Source organism: Mustelus asterias, chromosome 11 (genome assembly GCF_964213995.1).
Source record: "Mustelus asterias chromosome 11, sMusAst1.hap1.1, whole genome shotgun sequence".
NCBI classification, from domain to species: domain Eukaryota; kingdom Metazoa; phylum Chordata; class Chondrichthyes; order Carcharhiniformes; family Triakidae; genus Mustelus; species Mustelus asterias.
Window position 1 is genome coordinate 94,717,026 of NC_135811.1, and position 11,722 is coordinate 94,728,747.

The window sequence follows — 11,722 nt, forward strand, 5'->3', positions numbered from 1 at the left end:
GAAAAAGCACGTCATTAATGCATCCTCATTACCATCACCAAATCGCCTATTTCCCCTCGGAATCATCAAAACCCTACAGTGCAGAAGGAGTCCATTCAGCCTGCACTGAAAGCAATCCCACCCAGGTCCGATCCTTGTACCCCCACATATTTACCCTGCTAGTCCCCTTGATACTAAGGGGCAATTTAGCATGACGAATCAACCTAACCTCCGCATCTTTGGACTGTGGGAGGAAACCGGAGCACCCAGAGGAAACCCAAACAGACATGGGGAGAATATGCAAACTCCACATGGTCACCCGAGGCTGGAATTAAACCAGGGTCCCTGGCAGCTGTGAGGCAGCAGTGCTAACCACTCTGCCTCTGCACTGCCCCTAACACCTTCATAAATTACCTGACTCTTCCAGCTGCTTCAGCTTTCCCACCACTGAAATCTTTATCCCTGTTCTCTCTCTCGATTTAACTATTCCAGTGCACTCCTGACTGGTCTCCCACGCCCCCCCCCCCCCCCCCCCCCCCCCCCATTGCCCCTGTCTCTCAACCCCTGTGTTTACTGACCTATGTTTTGTTCCTGATTCAGGAGCAGCTCAAATTTCTTACCCTTGTTTCCAAATTTCTCCATGGTTTTGTCCCTCCTTCCCATTCTACAACTTCCTTTGGCTTTCCACCCTTCCAGATTTCTACACTTCTCCTCCAATTCTAGCCTCTTGACCATCCTTGATTTTTGTAATTGTTCAGCCATTGGCTGTGTCCTTGGCTCACAAGGCCCTGAAGTTCTCCCTTTTCACTATGTCCTCACTTGGATGTGCCTTTAAAATCTACCTCGCTGACCAAGCCTTTTGGTCATAGTTTCATGGTCACTACCACTTGTTTAAAAGCCCACCTGGTTCACTCATGTCCTTTTTGGGAAGAGAATCTTGCCCTGTCTGGCCTACAAGCGACTCCAGACCCACAGCAATGTGGTTGACTCTGGCCAAGCCACTTCAGAGGGTAGTTGAGCCATGCAAATTCAAGGGCAATTGGGATGGGCAAAGTGCTGGCCTTGCCAGCAATACCCACATCCCATTAAAGAATGAAGGAGGGGTGGTGGAAATCTACCTAATGGAAATTTTTGTGAAGCACCTTTGGGCATTTTTGGTCAATTTGAGGTGCTATACAAATGCAGAGTGGCGGGAATGGCTAGAACTTTAGCCATTGCCATTGAAGTGGCACAGTGGTTAGGATTGCTGTCTCTCAGCGCCAGGGCCCCAGGTTCAATTCCGGCCTTGTGTCACTGTCTGTGTGGAGTTTGTACGTTCTCCCTGTATCAGCGTGGGTTTCCTCCAGGTGCTCTGGTTTCCACCCTTGAGGGTGTTACTTAAATGACCCTGTTGTGCAACAAATTAATATTTGCCCTTTGTTTTGGTGATACTCTAGAAGGTTTTGTTTCCCAGTTTTGGCAAAACTCCTCATTATCAGAACATATTTGTAAGTTTGCCCCCACCCCATCTATCATTTTAATGGCTGGTCATCAATGTATGACCTTCCAGTGCTTGCTGCAAATCAGTCGGTAGCTACTGCTCTCAGGCTTGTAGAGTCATTGGTAAAATGTTTGCTAAGTGCTTAATCAGTTCTGGCCAGGGGTAACTGTCTGTGCAGAGTCTGCATGTTCTCCCCATGTCTGTGGGTTTCCTCCCACAGTCTGAAAGATGTGCTGGTTAGGTGGATTGGCCATGCTAAGTTTTCCCTTGGTGTACCCGAACAGGCACCAGAATATGGCAACTAGGGGATTTTCACAGTAACTTCATTGCAGTGTTGATGTAAGCCTACTTGTGACACTAAAATTTTGAAGTAATTTCTTCCAAATTGGTACTATATTAAATATTTCATTACCCCCCACCCACTACATGCATGTACACAATGATGCTAGTAGTTTAGATGTTAGTCATGTTGAGATCAGAAAGGAGAATGTATTGGGGTTCTTGAGAAACATTAAGGTAGACAAGTCCCCAGGGCCTGATGGGATATACCCTAGAATACTGAGGCAAAGGAGAAAATTATTGGGGCCTTGAGAGAAATCTTTGTATCCTCACTGGCTACAGGGGAGATTCCAGAGGATTGGAGAATAGCCATTGTTGTTCCTTTTTAAGAAGTGTAGCAAGAATAATCCGGGTAATTACAGGCCGGTGAGCCTTGCATCAGTGGTAGGGAAATTGTTGCAGAGGATTCTTCAAGACAGGATTTATTCCCACTTGGAAATAAGTGGATGTATTAGTGAGAGGCAACATGGTTTTGTGAAATGGGGGGGTTGTGTCTCACTAACTTAATCGAGTTTTTTGAGGAAGTGACGATTGAGGGTAGGGCAGTGGATGTTGAATACATGGACTTCAGTAAGGTCTTTGACAAGGTCCCTCATGGCAGACTGGTGCAGAAGGTGAAGTTGCATGGGATCAGAGGTGAGCTGGCAAGGTGGATACAAAACTGGCTCGGTCAAAGAAGACAGAGTAGCAGTGGAAGGTGCTTTTCTGAATGAAGGGTTGTGACAAGTGGTGTTCCTCAGGGATCAGTGCTGGGACCTTTGTTGTTTGTAATATAAATGATTTGGAGGAAAATGTAACTGGTTTGATTAGTAAGTTTGCAGATAGCAATGAGGACCATCAAAGGATGCAGCAGGATATAGATTGGTTGGAGACTTGGGCGGAGAGATGGCAGATGGAGTTTAATCCGGACAAATGTGAGGTAATGCATTTTGGAAGGTCTAATACAGAAAGGAAATACAGTAAATGGCAGAACCGGGCGGCATGATAGCACAGTGGTTAGCTCACTGGAATGATGGAGGTTGAGGGACAACCTGATAGAAGTCTACAAGATTGAGAGACATGGACAGTGGATAGTCATAAGCTTTTTCCCAGGGTGGAAGAGTCAAGTGTGAGGGGTAAGGTTTAAAGGCGATGTACGAGGCAGATTTTTTTACAGACGGTGGTGGGTGCCTGGAACCTGCTGCTGGGGGAGGTAGTGGAAGCGGATATGGTAGTGGCTTTTAAGGGGCGGCTTGACAAATACATGAATAGGATGGGATAGAGGGATATATTCCCTGGAAGGATAGGAGGTTTTAGTTAAGTCGGGCAGCATGGCTGGTGCAGGGTTGGAGGGCCAAAGGGCCTGTTCCTGTGCTGTAATTTTCTATGTTCTTTGTTCTTTATTTGACTGGTCCAATTGTAGATCAGAACAAAGTGCTCCATCATTTAATTCTACTTGCAATATTGTCAGTAATTGCTGAACTTGATTTCAGCAATATTGTGTAGGGTGCCATGTGGTGACTCAATGATCACAGCTTAAACTATAGTGGGGGACTTCGGCCGGGACCTAGTGCTTTGTGGATATAACTTTTTTTCATGCTTGGTAATATGCTATTGCTTTATATGGCCCATGTGGTGCAGCCAATGACTCACCTAGCAAGTAAGGTTCTATTTTGAATTTCCACTTGCTCCAAGTAGCCTTGTTCTTTGTATTGTAGGACTACTGGGCTAATTGGCAACTGGAAAGTGCACACTTTGTATCCTCTGTTTCTTTTCATGGTGATTGGGGTGGGGAATATTTGGATGACGTTTATTATTGGTGGTGTAATTGTTCCACCATTTGTGCCTCAGCTCTCAAGGCGCTGAAGTTCTCCCATTGTGTTAATTTTAACTGGAGCGATTACAATACAGTTTGGCTTGATTTTGGGTCAAGGTTTGCAAGTTTCTCAGAGTAAAATTGCTCAAGTAATCCATTGGGGCTGTTGAGAGTTGTAATGACACAATGGTGTCTTTTTGTTAGAAAAGGAACCATTTTGAGTTGACAATGCAGGTTCTCGAAAGGTAAATACATTTCTTTTACTTTGCAGATTGGGGATGCCATGAAGCAAATGCAGGAACGCAAAAACATTGGAAAAGTCATTCTGGTCCCCGAAGTAAAGAAGACTGAAGATTAGTCTGGCTGCCTCTGATACAAGGCAGGGAATAACATTTGTAAATTAGTTTAAAAAGTTCTAACCTTTTATGACCTGAAGATGGACAGATGACTAACTTGAGCTTGAAGCAGGGAAGCCAATCCTCACTGCTCCTTGTAATCTGATTATTTAGAGCTGGATTGCTGCTTGCAGGATACCACCCTATTAATGGGCCTTTTTCGTACAAATTTTTATTATTTCCTATCCCCAAGAATGTTCAATTCCAAATTTGTTCAACCTCTCCAATTGACATGACTTCGTTCTGTCTTGGCACCCTTTTCTCCAATGATTCAAAACTACTGTGAATGGTTCTAATACTATAGATCAAAGATCCAGCAGGATAAAACTGAAACAGATTCACAATGTATTCTTTAATCAGAGGCACAGGTTTGACCAATTGCTGTGGACAGCATGGGTTGGTGTAATTGTAAAAAGCCTTGAAGTTGGAGGTACTACCGGCATACAGCTATGCTCCAATTCCACCATCTGCTGTACATGTAACCTGTGCAGCAAATGCCCCCCTTGTGTTTTCCCCTGTCTTTTTTTTTATTTGATTCAATTATTCATTACCATCTGCAATTCAAATTCCATCTGTCCATGTGTGAAACCTAAAGGGTTAGTACGAACTGATTCACAGTCCAGAGACTAGATTGAACCCATGGAAATGTTAATTGTATTGGGGGTGGGGGGGTGAGGTTTGAAGGACTCCCATTTGCTTTATTTCAGTTGATCTCATGAAATGTGTGTTTACCAGGATTGTAGCTGGGGTTGTGCACTGATCCAGGTTGATTTGGCTCAGCGAATGTTTATAACCCAATGAATAGCAAATCATCACCTAGAACAACACCAGCGTTCGTTTTCGTATCAATCGTCGCTATAGAAACAGTAACCACTAACTATTTCATTGGAGCCTGATCTTGCTCTGCATTGATCTAACGATTAATTGTTCTTCAATTATCTGAAACCTAATCTGAACCAGAGTTTTAATTCGCCAATTCCCAGTTAAAATGACCCGTTCTCCCTAAAATGAGCAAATCCTGAAGTTGTTGCACGTTCCCAGCTATGGTCTAACCAAAGGTAATAATTTATTTCTGTGCTACTTGGTCTAACCTGGAATTAATAACCAGCCACTTTTTGTTTTTCCCCATGCACTTCTGCCCTTGTCCTTTCCAAATGGGTGTGCTGCTTCGAGCTGTTGTGTTAAAGGTACGCCTCAAATACATGCAGATCTAACTGCACTAACCGTGCCTTGCTCTTGTTTTAACAGGTTTTCTTTTTTCCCCTGTTTACTTGCTATTTCCTGGCTGGTGTAAGCGATAGCCTCTGACCTTTAGTGAGCGTAGAAGGTGCACTGGTAAATTAGGGGCATGGTGCAGGGACTAGGTATATAAATGTACTTGAACTGGATCCATATTTAGAATGAAAACTCTGGCCATATCTTGGACCATTGCCTCCAACTGTTTAGGAGCTGTCCTGGAATGATCTAACACCATCTGTTTGCATTCCATGCTTTGGCAAATCGATCTTGAAACCAGGTGGCTTGTCTATGCTATGCACATCTGGGATCTATGATTTAAATCGTAACATGACACAAGGCAATTGGTGACCCCTTGACTGAGCAACTTGAGCCACTAAGACCAATGCGAGTTCCTCCAAGAAACTTCCTTTGCTCTGTTTACATTACAGAAGAGCTTGAAGTGTAATTCTACGGGGCTGGATGCTGGACCTCTTAAAGCATGTATTCTGCCTATATTTTTGCATCAGCTGCGTAGGCTTGGACTAATGGCTACAATGTGGATTTAGTAGTGGCACTAGCACAATTGCCTCCTGCACTTGAGCAATGATTCCAACTAAGCACTCAATCCTGCACTAGAGCCAAAATTATTTTCTTGTTTTGGGTTAGTGCTTAGATAAGCATCTCTACTTTACACATTCCATCCCCTGTATGAGGCTAAATATATCTCAAGATTTGTCAATAGGGTTTATTTGCATTATTCTGCACGGGGCACTTGACTGCTTATTTAACAACTTGGTGCTTTTAGGCAAGACAAAATGCCAAATTCAGACCCAAGTGTTCAAGTTGCATATTAGTTTAAAATACTGTTAGTGTCTTTTGTGCTGGAGGTAACAATATATCTAATGGTAACCTCTGCCTCTCAAATCTTCAAATGCCTGCCAAACCGGAGTACAAATCCAGTGCCTTGTGAATACTCGACTAGTTTTATTCCATTCTAACTAACACTGGAAAAATCTATAGAGAAGCGTGCATAGATTCCAAGATGAGTGTTTGAAATATATTTTGTCAGTATTGAAACTAGTTCAACCTTGTGAAGCTCTACCCAATGAAGCCACTCCACTTTGAGACTCCCATGGACAACTCTTTTGGTAATGAGGGGTCTATCTGTCCTTGGCATTTCACATGTTTTTAAAAAAAATCAAATATAACCTAGACCCACAACTCTGCAGAGAATGAAAGCCAACATGTGGTTTCATGCTTAATGCATGTAGGCTTTGTCAACTCTTGGAGTTGGGTTGAGTAAATTAGCATAAACAAATCTCCTAGGATAAATGAGTATATGAGCTCTCCTAGGATAAGTTGCAGTAGTTGAGTCTTTTTTTTCCGTGGTTTGAAATATTTGGGTTCATCGCAACATTCCCCCAACCCCATCTAAAACCACTTGTTTACATGTTAGTTAACTAAAATTGCAAGTCTTGAGGGCCAGGAAAGCCTTTTTCTACATGGAAATGTTTGCCAGATTACTCCGTACCTATTGTACATCAGAATGTGGTCTACAGAATAGCAATGAACAAGCTTTTGCCCTACAGGATGACTTTGACACAAGAAGTCATCTGAAAGTGTCCTAATCCTTCAGCACCCTGGATCAAACTGAAGAGATCACTGATCTCTGTGTAGACTCTCTCTCATGAAGGATGGATTGGATTCTGTTGGGGAGAGGGAATGTGATTGAGAATTCATAGATAAAAGGTAAGCAAGAGGTGATGGTGTAAGAAATAAATCCTTGTCAAAATGTCCAACTGATGTTTTGGCTACAAAAGCTTCATTAATTGGATAATCTTTTTAACTCTGTACTCTTTATCACATTGCCTTATTGTCCTAATCCCTTTCTTGTGCTATGTTAATGGAGAGGGAGTACTATTCTTGAAATAGTGGAAAAATTAGTTTGGATACATGCCAAGATTTTTAAGGTTTTCTTTTTTAAAATGTGATGTGAAAGGGGACATGTCTTGTTTACCAAATAAAATCTACAACATTACAGAAATAACTGGGGACCAAAGAGTATTTGAGCATTTGGAATCATGATGTATTGCCCAAGTGGACAGATGAGCTTCTTTGTAGAGGTACCAAGGACCTGGCCCAAGTCTTGTGTTTGGCTAAAAAGGGAACATGTTTCTTGACATGTTGACTTGTAACTTGGAACAATTTGGGAACCAACCAGGTTATTGTCAAGCAAAATCTCAGACAACTGAGTGACTTTTGGCTGTTTATTTCACTGGTCACTGTTTTATAACTTTCTATTCATTATTCCACTCAGTCCCATTCTGTCTCTCTTTTCTCCCCCCCCCCCCCCCCCCTTCCACCAACCAGTTTACTGCATTGGGAATACTTGGTGCAGACTGTCCTTGGATTTTGTTGAGGGAGTGATTGTAGCTGACATGGCAATGCATTTTTGCCTCCTGTAGCTTTCCTCTGCTCCAGCAAGTAGCTGATCCATTTGGCTAAAGGGGTCCTAAGTTATCTCAACATAGACTGAGGCCCAGGGAAGTTATGCAGCTGGTTTCTGTATTCATAGGCATGCTGCTATTGCAGTGTGGCAACCCCTACTGGAAAGGCATTGAACCAGGAAGCCTTCTGCCAGTCAAGTATTTGTCTTTCTCTTTCCTCCATCCCTCCCAAAGAAAATTTGGCACCCACTCATCTGTCCACTGAGGTAGTTTGAAACTTCACATGCCTTATTCAAAGCTGAGCCTGAGCAGCTACTCAAATGTCTTAACTTTAAAATGTGCCAATATGACTTGAGAAAAACCAGGGGACCAGTTGATTCTGAATGTGATTCGAACCATTTCTGTGGTTGAGCTTGACATCAAAGGGACTAATTCTAAATAAAACTTTTGTCCATTGTCAGGATTTAAAAGGGCCAAATTAGCCTTCATGTGGCTTATGTAAACCTGCTATCTTTGATTTACAGTTGCAAGTCCCTTTTTTGATTAGCAGCCCTGTGTACATTCTGACATGAGTGGGTGTTCAGATTCCAATAATATCTAAATTGCAAAGACCTTTTAAACCTTTCTATTTTGGAAGGGAACTGTGGGCTCATTCCAGCATAAGGTATTCATTTGGTTGTGATTGGGATATTGCAATTGATGTCTGTGCTGTCCAGCTAGTTGCAACATGGCAGACTTTCCCAGACTAGTATGGTAGCCATGGTAACAGCTTGGAAGAAGCTGGTCCAAAAAGTGCCATAAAGCATAATGCCATTTTATTTTAAGGTAGTCCAATTCTTCATTGCAGTCTGAGCAAATGCATATTTGAAGGATGCGGTCTATCATTAATTCTGTAAGTCTCTTGGTTCCATACACATCTTGCTGCTGTGCACACAAGCACCCAGGATGCATCTGAAAATGATTGGCAATGGATGGAGATGAATTTCAATAGCAGTTAAATTTTGTTGCTATTCAATCTCCCCAGTGACCATTGGGTTTTACTGAAATTTGATATTGTTGCAAAACTACAACTAGTATGAAAGCAGTCCAATTCTGTATGTATACCTTGCCTATTTACCACCTACACTGGTTTTTGTATAACTGCACCCCACCACCATAAGTACTGTGCAGATCACCCTCCCTCGCCCGTCTTCCCCCCCCGCCAAAAAAACCAAAGTTCGGAACTACAGACTCAACACTTGCCCCTGCGGCACCCTGCTGGTCACTTAGCATGGTTCACAAATCTGGCCTCTTGAGTGTACACAGTGGTTTGAAGAGCCTTGATTTAACTCTGCTTAATCTGTGACTACACACAGCTGTTGGAGTGGTGCTGTGAGAAACATTCGGTCAGTGTTGCAGCTGTGGTTTGCTGGCTGGCTGTCTGGACGGGGGAAAGAGTTATGGGAGGGAACCGTTTGGCTCCAAGTGGTTGTCAGAGGTGGTCAATTGTATGAAATGTCTGTGAAGCTCGATTTCCTTGGTAACAGTTTGGCTTTTGAATTGAAAAACATTAGCTTTTTGCCCACTTCCCTGTTCAAATAATTCCCACCTATGATTTTGTGGGTTCTATTCTGTCATGCATAAGTCACCATTTTAATATGACAGCACAGAACTTGAATGAATTTTGTTCTTTGTTTCAAAACAAAAACCTGCTTTACTCGCATGAGTCCTTTGTTTGTATGGAGGCACCTTCTGTGGCTGGAGTAGAATGAGGTTCATTCCATGGATGTGGGTTTGCCTTGATTTGCTGCAATTAAGTAGCTTGCTCAACAACTTGGGAGCACAGTTCTCTAAATTTGGAATGGGACTGGAGGCCAGACTGGGTAGAGACGTTGCGAATGCTTTTTCATGAACCGTTCACGTGTGGCCCTCCGTTTTAAAAATGACTTGGCATTAGTTTGTCTTAGTTAAAGCACATTGGGTGTTACCTGGGCTGACGATGCTAGATCTGATGACGTGACTACTTCTATCTTCCAATGATGCGTCTTTGCATGCAAGCTGTCTTTGTTTTCCTCCTTCCTCTAGTCGCAGATGAGGTTTCTCAACATAAAATAGCTTCAAGATTCACAATAGTTCACTTTAGTTAAATTGGAGATTGAACATTTCTAACAGTGACGGTGGCTTTAACTGCTGAGTTTATAAGGACTGTTTTTGAAACCTTCATTTCAGGATGGCTGTAAGTAAAATTTGGTGCTCATGAGTGGCTCAGTGTATAGGTGGGTATCAGTTTTGCTCAAGAGCTTGCATGGGGTAACATGCCTTCCATCTAGAAACTCCAATCCTGTTTCTCTTGGGTTTCATAGAGGGATTTCCTTTTTTTAATCCAGGATAATCAGTACAGTATACTATGTTGGCAATACTGCACATAGAATGGGAAAAATATTAAATCTTTATAAGGCAGTGATCAAAATAGACCCCAGCACTTCCCTTGGATTAGAATAGAGTTGATTTATGCCAAATATGAAACACCATTGCTTTGACATGCCCCAATTGGGATTTTATTTGGCCACAGCTAGTCTCAAAAGGGTCTTGCAACTGGAAAGTCACTGAAGGCACAAACTGTCTTTGTTTTTTTTGAAAAACAGGTCAAAACATTAATGGCGCTTGGTTTATTCAGTGTTTTAATCTTGTACTAAAAGCTGCTTTTTGTCTGTGAAACAGTTAAAACTGTGCAGTTGCTGTTTAGATGGATACTATGAAATGTAATGCTGTTTATGCCAGGTGTTACCATATGCCTTAAATGTTTAATAAAATGCATACATGAAACCCAAAGGTTTTGACTGGAATTACTGATCTCAAAAAGGATGACACATGAGCAAAACTGCAAATCTGAAATAAATGCTGGAAATACTCTAGGTCGGTCTGCATCTGAGGAGAGAGTTAAATGTTTCGGGTCTGAGACATTCCCGTTCTAATGAAAGGTCATCAATTTAACTTGTTTTTCTCCACACGTTGCCTGCCTCTGTTTCCTCGTCTCTGTGCCCTGTTGAGAGCAGATTTCCACTCCATCTGACGAAAGAGCAGCACTCTGAAAGCTAATGGTATTTGCTACCAAATAAACCTGTTGGACTTTAACCTGGTGTTAAAACTCTCTTACTGTGTTTACCCCAGTCCAACACCGGCATCTCCACATCCTCGTTTTATTGCAGCCTTGACTCCTTTTATTTCAAAGATGTGGCGATTAATTTGCTTTTGAACTTGTATAGAAACATAGAATCTAGAAGCAGAAGTAGGCCAATTGTCCCTTCAAGCCTGCTCTGTCACTCATTTTGATCATGGCTGATATTCAATATCCTGATCTTGCTTTCCGCCCCCTCCTCCCCTCCCCAAATTTCTTCTTGAAATCGCACAACGTTTTGGTCTCAACTACTTTCCATGGAAGTGAATTCCACAGATTCACTACTCTGGGTGAAGAAATTTCATAGAATAGAATCCCTACACTGCAGAAGGAGGCCATTCAGCCCACCAAGTCTGCACCGACCACATTCCCACCCAGGCTCTATCCCTGTACCGCAAATATTTACCAAGCTAATCTAGCCCCTGACACTCTGGGGCAATTTAGCATGGCCAAGGCCGATCCACCTAACCTGCACATCTTTGGACTGTGGTAGGGAACCGGAGCACCCGGAGGAAATCCACGCAGACACAGGGAGAACATGCAAACTCCACACAGTGATCTGAGGCTGGAATTGAAACTGGGTCCCTCACGCTGTGAGGCAGCAATGCTAGCCATTGTGCCACCCATAAATTTCTCCTTGCCTCAGTCCTAAAAGGTCCTTTTTACCCACAGTTCTGGACTCTCTTTCCACACACCCCCCCCCCCCCCCCCCCCCCCCCACATCAGGAACATTCTATATTTGAGTTTCTGAGATCCCCTCTCACTCTTGGAAAAGATGCCCTTTCTTGCATTTAATGTCATTGGGAATCTTAGTTGTACATTCTCCCACATGGTAGACTTTTAAAATTAATTTGGGTATACAACTTGCTGCTCAGTATCTAAAATGTTAAATATAAAATATATTTCACTATC

General features: G+C 42.7%; 1 protein-coding gene across 1 annotated transcript in view; it reads left to right on the forward strand.

The window, feature by feature from the left end:
* The window catches only part of vat1 (vesicle amine transport 1), a 47,005-nt gene extending 36,478 nt beyond the window's left edge, over positions 1 to 10,527 (forward strand). Inside the window, exon 6 of the mRNA XM_078223986.1 lies at positions 3,865 to 10,527. Within this exon, the coding sequence (XP_078080112.1) occupies positions 3,865 to 3,951 (87 nt within the window). The 3' untranslated portion in view covers positions 3,952 to 10,527. The remainder of the gene's footprint in view (positions 1 to 3,864) is intronic.
* The last annotated feature ends 1,195 nt before the right edge of the window (positions 10,528 to 11,722 follow it).